This window comes from Oryza glaberrima, chromosome 8 (genome assembly GCF_000147395.1).
Source record: "Oryza glaberrima chromosome 8, OglaRS2, whole genome shotgun sequence".
In the NCBI taxonomy this organism is placed as follows: Eukaryota; Viridiplantae; Streptophyta; class Magnoliopsida; order Poales; family Poaceae; genus Oryza; species Oryza glaberrima.
The window spans coordinates 10,124,205-10,138,413 of record NC_068333.1 but is presented as its reverse complement, the minus strand read 5'-3'; the positions used below and the strand labels follow the sequence as shown (position 1 = coordinate 10,138,413).

General features: G+C 41.6%; 1 protein-coding gene across 1 annotated transcript; it reads right to left on the bottom strand.

Annotated features, from left to right (window-relative positions):
- Nucleotides 1-3,847: 3,847 nt before the first annotated feature.
- LOC127782786 (uncharacterized) lies at nucleotides 3,848-10,061 on the bottom strand. Its single transcript, XM_052310054.1, has 8 exons — nucleotides 9,885-10,061; nucleotides 8,681-8,765; nucleotides 8,535-8,603; nucleotides 7,792-7,904; nucleotides 5,982-6,093; nucleotides 5,736-5,879; nucleotides 4,266-4,440; nucleotides 3,848-4,180 (listed from the first exon to the last, which is right to left on the bottom strand). The coding sequence occupies exons 1-8, from the start codon at nucleotides 9,934-9,936 to the stop codon at nucleotides 4,034-4,036; spliced, it is 897 nt and encodes a 298-aa protein (XP_052166014.1). The 5' UTR covers nucleotides 9,937-10,061; the 3' UTR covers nucleotides 3,848-4,033.
- Between the last annotated feature and the right edge of the window lie 4,148 nt (nucleotides 10,062-14,209).

Below are 14,209 nucleotides of genomic sequence, written 5' to 3'. Positions count from 1 at the left end.
CTTATCTACTCGTAATGCATTTAACCTCTATTTTTACAAACTCCGACATAATGATTGCTGAAAACTGAATTTATTTTGAGACAAACGGGAGAGGCAAATAGGACAGAGGGAGTATCAAAACTTTCTACTCAAAATACTAAGCGTCAAAATCAACATCAATATATTATTTCACCTAAAACTAGTTGAATAGTCCTAAATCCAACCGATAAAGAACAATTTCCCCTGCCAATGAGAGATCATGGGGAAGATGGCTTACAAAGGAGGGAGGAGGATGAGTGAGGGAGATCATAGCGCAGGGGGTAGTGGAGGGATATTAGAGTTGTTTATTAAGCTCTGGTATCCCTTCTTACTGCTCAAACCTCATTGTGCCATGTCATCATTAATTCTCAGCCATTGGATCAGCAGATTTGATCATCTTTAAACCGTTGGATGAAAGAACACAGCCCAATCCATCTCGCATAGTCACCACGGGAGGCCCATCTAATTTGATTGTGGCCCAATTCAATAGTGATGGATTTTTATACCACTTCAATTTACCAAATGCAACCACGAATCTCAACAAAATATCCCGTTGCAACGCGCAGGGTTTCAACTAGTTTCACTTAAAGGAGGAGGTGTGACGCTCGGGTTCGAACCTGAGAGGGCATACATACAGCTCGTCAACTTGCTTAGCCAATCGAGCAAGCGCTCGTCTACATTTTGCTGGTATTCCGTTGGTTGTTTCTGTTGATTGGAGCAAGGAGCCAAGCATCAGAGAGGGAAAGTGTTAAGACTCTCGATTGGAACAAAGAGCCAAGCAGGGAGGGGATGAGTAAAGGCTTAGTCTCAAAGGGATATATAAGGTTCGCTCGTTTCTTCCCTCATGAATATTAGCGAAAGAGGTACTCTCCATTTGTCCATGGTTGTATGAAAAATAAGTTTTTATATGGTATAGAAAGGTTTTTTTCCCCTCATTGTCGTGTAAGTGATATTACGTTTTTCTAACTTTTGCTTCAATGTGCCCGCCTTTGTACCTTTAAAATAATGGGATACAACCACTATTTAATGGGACAAAACTATGGATTATCTTCTACTTCATCCGTCCCAAAATAAAAAAAAAAAAGTAGTACAGTATGTGACACGGACGCCATCGTAGGACACTTCGACACGGTGCCCGTCACCCGAGCTCGATCGCCACCGGTGTTCTATCCGTGACTTCGGAGATCGATCTGCGCTGCTGGAGATTGATCCGCGAGGCTGGAGCTCAATGAACGACTTCGGAGCTCGATTTTGTGATGCAAAGATCAATCTGCGTCGTAGGCACTCGATCCAATTCGCAACATCAAAAATCCATCCGTGCCCGCTGGAGATCGACCCATGTCACTGGAGATCAATGCGTGCTGCTTGAGATCGATCCATGCCGCTAGTGCTCCAGAGGAGGAGGAGGAGGAGGAGGAGGAGGGGTGGCACAGCGGCTAGAGGGAGATGAGGAGAGGTGTGGCGTTTAGAGAAGGAGAAGGGGAATCTCTACGACATACGAGAGGGAGACAGAAAGGGGGAGGGACGGCGAAGGCATGATGGCGTATGAATGCTAACGCTTATAGGGGTGGGAATGGAGATATCTAGCTGACAGTAGTTGATATGTTGGTTTTATTTGTTATCACATGATCTAAATTGTAAAAATATTCAGTTGTATTGCTAATAAAAAATACTACATAGAGAGACCGACTTATGAAGAAAAATCCAAGGGCTGAAATAGGAAAGTACTTGAGGTGGTCTCCATTGTGGATTGAGTCTCCTAGAAGTGACATCATACCACATGATACACCTTTTGACATGATCAGGCCCCTCCTTGGAGGGGCTTGCATTGCTAATGCCCTAAGAAAACAAGTGAAGAAACTGATCCCATACATAGTTCTTGAGCTCTCGAATTAAAGAGATCATGTGTACATGTTTCTTAAATCTAGATCAGCCCCACTTATGAAACCTTTAGTAATCCTATACACTGCTTTATTTTTCACAAGATAATACTACCTCCGTCCTAAAATATAACAATTTCTAGCTATGAATCTAGACATAAATATAACAATTTCTACCTCCGTCCCAAGATTCATTGCTAGAAATGCTTATATTCTGGGACGGAAGGAGTATCATTTTAGTGGGACCCACACACATAACCTCCTTCTCAACTAAACACTACTCATGCCCTTAGAGTGATTGTTATATGCCTTAGTATCACTCTTGAGTACACAATGCCAGTTTTTTAACCTAGAACAATGGGCTTTGTGGTAGCGACTGTTACCTCAGTTCGCCAACAGTTGTGCCGCCCTTCTCCCTAGGTCCAGCTCTAGACCTAGGCTAGTTGTGCAACCGTCTAGGACCCATGACCGGTGGGGGCCTGCCTGATTATCTTCCACCTGGTTATCGAGATCAACCACCTAAAGTAGAGTAGTGTTGCGTCCTGCCATCTAAGGCTGAGTGCGTGCGACTATGATACAACTTCAATTAAGTCACGCCGAACTATAGATCTCGTTCGACTCAAGCTCTCAACTCCTCATCTCCTTATCTCAACCTCTCCTCACCGGTCACCACGGTAGACGAGGGCATTAGATGGGACAGTGCTGACACAACGACATCACAACCACGGCTGGCCGTAGACCAACTGCAGCGCCTGATGAAGGCATAGGCAAGCGATGATAAATTGATGACTCAATCAATGATGCTTTAAAAAGGTGTAGAGGTACGTACATTACATACAGACCATGTTGTTTTTTCATCTATTTAGTCCAAAATTACATTGTTCCACAATCTATAAATGATGAATTGATGATGATCCATTAGTTAGCAGGTTAGAGTACTTGCTCTAAGGGCAGCTATAGTGTATGATCTGAGAGTTCGGTTCACAGGAGTCGAATGAAGCTTTGGTTCGATCCCAGCAGCGTAAGAATCGTTTTGTGGGACCCACGGGAAAATAGAACTCAATCTCACCTTTCCTCTCGCTCAGCAACAAATATTTTTTTATGGTTTGTGTTCGACGTCTTGTTTGAAGTCGCTTTTTCATCTAACACAAACCATTTGCTCCCAGTCCCCACAATGTGCACGGTTCGGTTTTTTGGTGTTAAAATCGATTTTAGGTTCACACTAGAGTTGCTCTAAGCGCCCTTGGCTTGAGTTTGTTGAGATCCATTCTGAGCCTTGATTTCCCTACTTTTTCTCGGCTTTCGTGATTTGACTTTGTGAATGGATTGGAATGAGTTCTCTCATGTGCTTGGTGAAAATTCGGTGAACTTTTAAGCACCGGCATTCAACCCCAAGTTCTTTTTCATCTAATCTCATAGAGGCTAAAAACTCGTAGACAGCTAAGCTAGGTGTCATTGTAGAGTCTCCAATCCAATTGTGGTAAGCCAGCATCTAATCTCTTAGAGGTTAAAAACTCGTAGACAGTTAGGTGTCATTGTAGAGTCCCCGGTCCAATTTTGGTAAGCCATGGAAAGTTTGTAAATGCTGAGATATTATTGGTGAAAGAGTAGCGCATTTGTAGAACCAGGGTAGAGATGGAAAAGACCAAGCAATCTCTTTATGAGCTACTCAACAAAGAGGTATAATGCCCTTAAAGATTTGAATTTCGAGAAATACATCAGCTTCGCATCTCAGTGAAATCATGCTATCCATATTCTTCTGATTTTTGCTTACTGTTACCGCGAGTAACTAGTTGTATGTGCTAGTATTTTTTTTTTCTAGTGGTATAGTTGTTGCCTTGTTGAGCTTGCTGCTGTAGAATCTATATCGAAAAAAAAAAACCCCACCGCTATCAAGCAGGCCTCAAACCCCAAAAAGAATATTCAGCTCGTAGATGCTAGGGTAAATGTATCCAGAAATATGAGTATTCCTTATTCATTGTTGTTACCTGGTGTTCACCTTGCTGCAACGATCGGTCTTCAACAAGAACCTGTTATTACTTTATAGAGTTTGGCAGGCAGATACAATGGATTGCAAACCGATCATGCTAGCTGCAGGCGGGGGTTGTACAAGTGATCCGTGCAAAATCCACAATCTAATCCTTCTCTTCTTCGGCTGGAGTATCCACCTTGGCTGCCGCAGAAGCGTAGCTCACGCTGCTGTCCCTCATGCTCTTGCACTGGCTTGACTGCTCATACCGAACAAATCCGATCTTGATCTTCGTCGAACAATGTTTCAGCATCTGGAACATTATATTACATAAAGATGATGAAGTTATAGAAGTAGAAATGAAGAGAGAACACTAGTTAGATCGTCACAACGCTTACGCTGAGGAAAACGCTGATGGGGTGGCGTCCACATATGGTATTCTCATACTCTTGCAGGTACTGCTTGAATGCATCTGGATTACCGGTCTCTATTATCTCCATGCCCATGCGGTCCAAGGCCTCTATCGATTTATGTATAGCACCATGGCTCTTGTCGTAGTATGTGTAACTAAACCTGATGAGACGATGTGGATGAGCATAATCATATACAAATCCTATAAGATTGAAGTAACAACTACAACTTAGCCTGGTGATGTATCATGGGCAAGCATTCTTTGGTGTCCAATTATGAAATGAATTGATCTGGGCTGTTCAATCACGTTTTCTGCGCTATCAATTAAAGCAGATTCGCCTGACACAGCCTGGAGCAAATCAGCTCCCTTTTTCACATCCCACCAAAATCTTATGCAAATAAATTGTGTCGTCCCTGAACCGCAAACACCATGAGCCCAAAGCGACCTCCCCCCATCTTCACACTCCTGACAACTCCAAATGCTTGCACACTGGTGATCACCATCGTTGGGCGGATAGTGGACCCCAACCTGATCAGGCTAAGCCATGTGGCAGATGTAAACCAGGATACATCTACAGCATCTGGTGTTTCAATTGATGAATTTAGCAGGGAAGCAAGGTGCTGTCACCATCCACCGAAGATGGATTCGAGATTGGGGTTTGCAATATAGTGTTATTACAACACTGTGCCAGGTGGAGTTATTTTTTTCTTTCTAAATTGAGATGGTTCTAGAATCTGTCAATTGGATCTGATGGGTTCTCAAATTCCATCTAATGCCTATATCGATTATTTGAGCCTAAATGTTATTCCACATGACAAGTCGCACTTATGCTAAGTGGCAAGATAAGATACTGCACAACAATAACTAGAGTACTCTGGCTATGAGGGGTTCAATGATAGACAAATGCTGCTCATTCGATGGTACCCTTTTTGTTATTGAGAGCAAATTTTGACATCTACTGAAGTCCAAATTTGTACATACAAGATTCAGATTTTGTACTGAAATTTAAACTTGGAAAGAACCATATTTCTAAGTGTGATGAGGAATTGATCTGAAGAGAGTCATAGCTAAAACTGTTATTATGACATACTATCTACCTTCTGGAAAGAGTAAAAGTAGAAAGACTAAGAATTTGGACAATCTATAGGTCTAATAAAAAAAAATATTCGGCAAGAGAACTCTAAAGATTGTGGATTTTATAGAGCTCATTTTAACTAAATTGGGTAGCAAATTTAATGAAAAACCAGGCATGCCAACTCTTCTGCTTTTCTACACAGCCAGATCTTTAGCCTCGAATAGGCCAAACATTGCAAACTTCATTAATTAGTTCTGCAGAACTAGTAGATGACAAATGTGACAAAGGACAATGAAAGTTTTCTCACACTAAAGATTACCATAGGAAAACAAGCAAGTTGGCAAATCATGAAAAAGCTGACAGTAGAAATTAAGTATTTACCGGGTTCCCCAGTGGCAGAAATCTGAGGAGATAGAAAAGAAGTTCTTCGGATCGTCAAGATATTTAGAGAGCAACTGCCCATACATGGCTTCATTTTGGGAGTTAAGGGCACCAACAAGGATAGGGACAACTTTTACGTTATGTCTGTAAGATAATAACATGAAAAGACAGAAAATTTAGTGTGGGATTGGTATATTTTTAAACGGGATTACTAGATTGATGCAAAGTTATCAGAAAAGAAAGTACCCCTGAAAAACTTTAGAAAGATAGGGTAAATGCATTTCCATGCTATGTTCAGCTTCGTCCACACTAAGGTCCATAAAATCAAATTTTCCTGTAGCGTTGATTTCCTCAATTACTGCAAAAACAGTATTGTAAGTAAGATACATAGAATATTCAAATAGAAAGGCAATCTATCAACACACAGGATGCAAAATATAATTCAAGCTCAACAAACTATTTCATCTCATATATGGTTTTATCATCTTCAGGAACTCATCGGTCATCACAAAATGAACACTATGGATGAAATTATTCTGGAGGGATTAGAGAACATATTCTTATAACTTTGGAGAGTCGGGGAATCCTTAATAACGAAATTGTGACCATCTGTTTGCTCAATAAGTGGGCTTGGAAGTTGTTCAAAAGGGCTGTAAAGAAGATTGGCCTCAACCCATTTACAGAAAAAAGGGGTAAGTTGTTTAGTGAGTGCAGGAGGGTCTCAATTCTGGCAAGGTTTAGAGTTAAACATTGGTTTAAGTAGGTAACCTTGCGAAAAGTCCAAAAATATTTCCTTTGGTAAGGCATTTGACCTGGAGAGGTGCCTTTCAGAACTTTTTTTCCAATCTCGTATAATTTTGTGATGACCCATTAACTGAGACCCTGAGCTACCCTATCTGGCATGATATACACCGTCCCAAACCAACGCCCTCCATCTTTGCCACATAGAACTTTGCCTTTGTAACCACCTTGGAGAGAAGGCCTAGTGTGCAACATGGCTCCCTCTTCCCCTCAGACCAGACTTATACTAATTTGCTTTTGTTTTTCTCGATAGATGGGTAGAATTCAAACAAAATGCAAGCAGATTGTTGAAGCACAACAGGAAGAGATTTGTTGATATATCATGGATAAGAACCTGCAAAGAATGTTTAGTTAGGGATGTGACGCCCCTACTATCAGTTATTGTGCTAGGAAGGGTATGGGCATGCTCAGCGCTTTAACTGATAGCCTGAGTGTTTTGTTTAGTGAGGTTTGAAGGCTAAATAGTTTGTTCTGGGAACTTGCTTATTTTGTTTATGGCTTATGCTGGTCTGCCTTGCAAGGGTCTTATGACCATGATGTTTGCTTTCATCAATGTAACTAAAGGCTATGCATTGCTACTGATAGAAAGATACTCCCTCCGACCCAAAATATATCAACCTAGTACTATACAAATCTAAGACACCACCTAGTACTACGAATCTAGACAGGGGTCTGTCCACATCTGTAGTACCAAGTGGTGTCTAATCGAGTACCACATTCGTAGATATGTGGTTTTTGCATCAAACCAGTTACACATTGTTTGCAACTAGGAGCACTTGACAATGTTTAAGCACATTGAATAATATAGTAGCTCATATAATGTACTGTGTGCCTGTGGCAATTCAATTATATTTGACTAATGTGTGATACTGAAAATTTTCAGGCAACTCAAGAGAAAGTAGCAACGGTAGCAGGTGGGGTGGCAGATTTGTACCACCACTACCTTCTTTTAAATGGGAATCTTAAGCACAAATGGCTCTGTCTGAAAATATAGCAAGTTCAAAACATAAATAATTAATATGGATGGCTGTCTAAAAATAATTATGTTGTAAAATCATATTAGTACTGCTAAAGTGCTAATCATGCATGAAAGGCATATTGGGTCAGATTTATGGCAATACTAATGTTCGTGTTCTGGCCTATAATCGAAGAGAAATCTTAGGTAAAGACCGTAATTTAACAGATTGCATGGCATGTAATATTATGAAAGTAAAATATCCAAGTCAAACAAAAACAAAGCTCAGTAACAGCATACCTTCATGGTCTACTGGCAAATCCCCAATTGGGGTGCTATAAATAGTAGCTCTTGTTAATGCACATTTTGGAGTATAGTAGTGATGTGAAGGGCCTAACAGAAAGACCCGAGAACTGGATCACATACAGGAAAACATATGAGATAACAGGGCAAAGTGAAAATTAGAATAAAGTAATCAGCTATAATAATGTAAATACTAAATAGTATTTTTTGGGCATTCTTAAAAGCTGAAGCTGATTGTGAATTTCACATTTTGATTTTACATCTCCCTTTTCATGGCTGTTAAGGAGACAAGTAAGAAATCTACCAAAACTATTCATAAAATACATATTCAAAATTCAAAAGTAGCAGAACTATTGCAGCGTTCAGAATGAGAGAAGTATATCATATATCTATGCAATAAAAGTGAATGTTTATGATTATCTTGGCGTTCAGTTCGTTTGGTGGTGAGGAAGGTGTTTAACCTCCTCACTCACCCGGGTTTAAACTCTAGGATTAACACATGTGACCATCTCATTCTTTAGTTAATGCTAGAACCCATGCCCAAGTTTCAAAATAAAATAAATATCACTTTACGAATTATACCACTGAGAAATAAAATTACAGGTTGATAAAACGGTACATCTGTGGTACTTTTACATGAAAGCATTCAAGTCAAGGTATTACCAGTACAGCAAGACAGTGATTTACTATTAGAAGATCTGAAATTTTGAAAGAGTAACAGTAATGTGTAAATAACATACATGTTAGTTGGATCAATGTTGCCAAAAGCATATGCCGCACACCGCCCTGAGTATGAATAGCCAGCATGGCTGTAATGGAAAGAAACAATTGTTAAAATAGAACAGAAGAAATTCACTGTCATATGAATAGTTAAATACCAACTTACGGCGCAATTACTGCCCTCACATCAGGGGACTTGGTGAGACCAGCAGCCCTCAGCCAACCATCAAGTTCCTCATCCAGTTTCCTGGCTAACATGGAGCAATGAATTTAGGAGACGGAGCTGAAGTGGTAAATTGTCGAACAGAAATTTAAAAATAGAAGAAACTGGTTGAGATCCCTGAAATTTTTCTACAAATTACATGCTTTTATTAATTAATGTTGGAAACTGCAGAGCAAGAAGATAATGGAGTCAGCTAGGAATGAATGGTTCGACTCCCAGTGAAACTAAACAGCTCATGTGTTTCTAGAATGGCCTGACAGCTAAAATAAAAGTAAGGCATTTGCATAACAAATAGCAAATGATCCAGTTTCATCTATCATGTCAGGCTACTACGTGTCTGGGCAAAAAGAATAATATCAATCTAACAAGCAGTACCTAAAATGTCATCATGCCTAATAGCACAATAAAATTGATCCATGTCCATACGATAAGATTGCCGACAATTCATTTCTTCTAATGAAAAACTATTCCGAAAGTGCATAATTTATATGAAACCTATATAACAATGGCAAGCGGTTCCTGCATTTGTCTAACAATATACATTGTTCTCACAAATCTGTTGCCAACTCAGCAACTAAATTTGAAACAAGAGAGCCGTAATGACTGGCGAAATCATCCAAAATGCCCACCAAGCAATTAGAGCACGCATCTTTGGCTAACTATCAAACAGATTATCCACAACAACCTGAAGAACATCAATCACCAACTTATCAAGTTATCAAAACAGTTCGAAGAACTGCTGGCCTATTTACACTCCAGATCGGTTAAAACTAACACTCCGAAGGTATGCACTATGCAGCATCCTCTTTTGCATTATGGAAAGCGCACACAATCGAACAAGTCAACACACTCTCCCCTCCCCAACAGACAACACAACTACACAAGTGCACTCCAAGAAGCTAGGCTAGGCCGCGGAATCGAGTAATCACCACCAGCGAACCGGACCCCGTTAATTCCCCAAATCTCGTCAGCAAGAAATCCCCTCCAACCCCTCCCCACTCCCGAAAAGTGGGAGAATCCATCGATCGGATTGAACTAGCAAGAAGTCCCCTCGTCCAACCCCCTCCCCCTGCCCAGAAGTGGGAGAATCCATCGATCGGATTGAACTAGTTGAGATTGCAGTAGCGGAGGAGAGTGGATCGAGTACCATTGTTGGTGTACCAAGAGCCGGCGTGCGAAGCCCTCCTCACGCGCTCCATCCCTCACCCCGCAGCAGGGAAGAAGAGCGGTTTCGATGGCGGCAGCAAGGAAGAGGAATCCCTTCCTCACCCTCTCACCTTGTTTTCTTTCCGTTCGGGCTGCAAAATAAAAAAGAAAAAAATAATAAAGTAGGCCGTCCGGTCCTTCCTCTCTCTCTCTCTCTCTCTCTCTCTCTCTGCGCTTTAGCCGAAGGAAGGCACCGAATTCAGTTGTGTCGTCACTGGAGGGATGGCAACGGGGCCATCCCCGGTGGCCGGTGGGTAGTGGTACCCCGTTCCCGCCCCCGTCCCCGGCGTCGGGGATGGATTGGCGACACACCCGGAAAAATACAAAGCAGCAATAGGAAAAGGAGCAGAGAAAAACTATTATTGTATGGGGCAGATTTAGGAAGAATTGATCTATCAAAGTACATACTGTACATGAGTAAATACAGTCTAGTGGTTGCGTGACCTGAGCAGTATCCCGTGTGTCATTTCTCCTCCATCGCCAGCTGCTGCTTGTTGCTCAAACTTGAGAGAGAGACAGAAGAGACGGAGGATTTGGAGGAAGAGGATAGCGAACAGGTGTATTGGCGCACTCGTGGGCGGCGGTGCGACCATGCGAGGGGAATTTTGAAATAAGATTAGTGTTTGCCTCTTGTAGATTCCCAAAAAATTATGAATATACTTATTTTTTTAATAATTTATGTTTACATACCTACATGGGAAGGTTTTGCATAAATATAGCCGTTCCGCGGGATGGAAACGTGAGATCGCAACGGTCCGCAGCTCCAAAATGCGGTATCGACGATCCCGCGGAATGGTCACGTGGCACCACGATGGTCCTGCAGCTCCAAAATGCAACACTGTTTTGACAATGTTTGAAACATTGTTTAACAGTGTTCACGGGGCGGTCCCATGGTTCCATAGTGCGGAAACGACCCGTGAACAATCAGTACAGGCACAGCAATAAATCGCTGGCTATCGCGGTGCCGCATTTTGGAGCTGCGGGATCATCGCGGTCCCATGTTTTCATCTTGCGGGACGAGTATACTATGTAAATACTTCCCATACATGTATATAAACATAAATTATTAAAAAAATAAGTATATTCGCATTTTTTTTCCTTGTAGATTCAGGGAAATATATACACCACTATATTTATGACCCACCTGTCAGAGAGTAAGCGGGGCACCGAGTGTAGGGCGGGCATAGGGACTAGTGAAACGCCTCCGGCTTCACTCGACGGGGAGGTGTTTCATCCCACTTTATTCCACATGGGGAAAGATTGGCCCCATCCACGCGACCCCTCCCCCTAATAGATGAATTTCCCGGCGAGTAAGGAGGGACGGGGCCCATTGCCATCCCTAGTCGTTAGATTCACGGTCACTGCCTCCGGTTGCCACTCCAACTTTCAAGAACTGGAAAAGAAGAGAAGATCTGTAGAGAAAAGAGAAAAAAAAAGATACTCATGAGGGTAGAACAATACAAGATTGTTTGGCATGGAATTTTGAATTCCTCCATTAGTGTCATCACTCTAGGAGAGAAAGTGTTTTTTGAAGCTCGATTTTGAGAAGGCTTTTGATACCATTGAACATGAGGCCATCTTGCAAGTCATGAGACCTTTGGGTTTTTGCTCAGTTTAGTTGGACTAGGTGTTGGCAAAAAAATACGACGGCCTGGGAGATATGCTTAACTACAATGCAGGTCCAAAGCTAACCTCGAGTGTATCAAGGGTGTGACAGATAGTTTGATCCTGGAACCAGCAAGGAAAACAATAAACAGAGTGAGTCAGCCGGTAGTAGCTCGGCAGATAGGCCGATCACTTATCGTTAGTGATCCCAGACGATGTAGTTGAACCATATTGGCTATGTATTGGAATATAAATTAAGCACAAACCCTAAATATGCCTCATCGGTTGTAATATCGTCTATTTGGTTTATCAAATGTACTTCAGAGGATACTATAGAAATAGCCGATGGAACAATATTTAGAGCAAGATAGGTAAATAAAGATAATGTACTAGCTAATACTCTAGTATAAATTTATATAAACAAACCAATCTATAGAAATATATCAAATAATGATCAACTACCAATTTGGTAACCTGGTCGATACTGATATAGACTTGATATATTTATATGGTTGATATGTGCAAATATACATAAAACTAGTAAAGAAGCATGTATATTAGGTAAGATCGGCTAAAACTCCGATACTATCCTTAATGATGATTAATTTCAGGTTAGTTTGTAGGGTTCAAGACAAGACTAGGGATGATGCATCGCAAAGTATGTAAAGAAACCTACTTCATTCAGCTTCCGTATTTTACTTCATTCATATTATCTGAGTACGGACTTTATTTCATACTTACGCCAATATAATTGTGTAGCTAGCTTACCAGAGATATGCATTGGTGTGGGTTTAATGTTAATGCGAATGATTGCTCTATGTCTTGCTGGGAGGTATAGAGTAGTATTTAATAATTTAAGCATGGTGCTTAGATTATCAGATATCATTATTTGGGGTTATATACTGTGGGACAGTAGAGGTGGGCTGCTGATGGTGATAGCTCAGTATGGGTATTTCTCCACGTTCGTATATAGTCCTAAGACACTTTCCTGGTATGGATACTTTTCCGTATTCATGTCCGGTTGGATGGCCATGACGGATTGTTGTAAGGAACTCGGCAATCAGGGGTGGTCTCTCGAAACACTGGGAGAGCATAGTTAGGGGGTATTGGCTACATAATTGTATAATAGTGAGTGTAAACTAAAGATGTCAGTATATTAGAAGTATAGGAATGAATTCTTTTCTTATTCTTTCTCCACTTACCCTAGACTTTATTTAGTGAGAGTATCTTAGTTTTTCTTTCTTCGTGTCACCCTACCCTTTTAATTAATTAACCCCTGCATAGATTCTGATTTATACAATTAACATATAAATTATTAACATAGTTCTCTCTTATCAATCTTCCCTTGGGATTAAATAAATACTATACCTTGGAATATTTTCGGACAAGCCCAATCCACCACCTGAACTAACCAGTTCCATTAAGCTAAACTAGTGATGAGACTAATCACGGTGAATCTGGTTGGCCGCTGATAACCGTGGGCATGACTATTTGAATAGTTTTACTTTGATCAGATGTGTACAACTATACCACAAGACACAGACCCACGACATGTTTCTGTGCGCTGACATGCCACCATGACATACCGGAAAGAGGCCGTGATATGACTCTTCGCATAATCCCCTCTAACCAAGCACTCCACACCTCAGGTTTCGCCCCCACTCCTCAACAGGCAGCGGGAAGCCCCCTCTCGTGCCTAGGCGATCAGCAAGCCGCATAGGCCATCGCAGGGCCCATCCGAACTCCATCACGCTCACCCTTGCTTGGATGCGTCAGCTAGAGGAAAGCTACACTACAAACCCAGCCATTGCCCACGCTGGCTTGTGGTAAGTACGATAAGTTCTTCCAGGACATCCTGTGAACTGGTCCTTAATTGCCATGGGCACGACTAGCAAAACCATGCACCCAGAGCCCACCATTTAGTGTATTTTAATTAACTAACACCATTGAGGTGGCACCAATCCAAAGTTATGCTAATAGCCAATGTATATGCATTAATGTGAATCCCCTTTGTGCACTAGTTGAACTAAGCGGGGCTAAGCAATTCCTAATCCAAGATCTAGGCATATTACATCCCAAGTTAACAAAGAAATAAGGTATACAAATAATATGGCCGAGATCAGTAGGTAAATATCCCATACAGTAACATTATAAAACAATGCATAACTTAGAGGAAAAGTAGAGCATTTGTAATATGGAGCAATATGTTCAAGTGACAAGCATGACTTGCCTTGCTCTGCTGCTAGAGGGACCTAGGCGACTATCTCGAAGTACACCGGAGCATCGGGAGAGCCGGATTCTACACGACATACAAGGCAAACAATGCAAATAGGCTATAAGGCTACTGAAACAGAGAACAAAAACATTTTTAATGGATTCTTTGCATTTTTCTTGATTTACTGAGACTTGAATGGGCTTAAACGGAGCACGGATGAATTTTCTATGAATTTTAGAAGATTCACTGTGTTTTATTACTATAACAGAAAAGTCCTTAATGCACGTCATCAGGGGAGGGGAGGTGGCACCAGCAGGCGGACCCCACATGTCATTGGCTCGGGTGCGCCGGTCCACGGTGGACCAAGTCCACGGGACCGGGGAAGGGGAGCACCACGTGGACAGCCACGCGGGCAACAGCCGAATGGCCCCGATCTATCGGGCAGT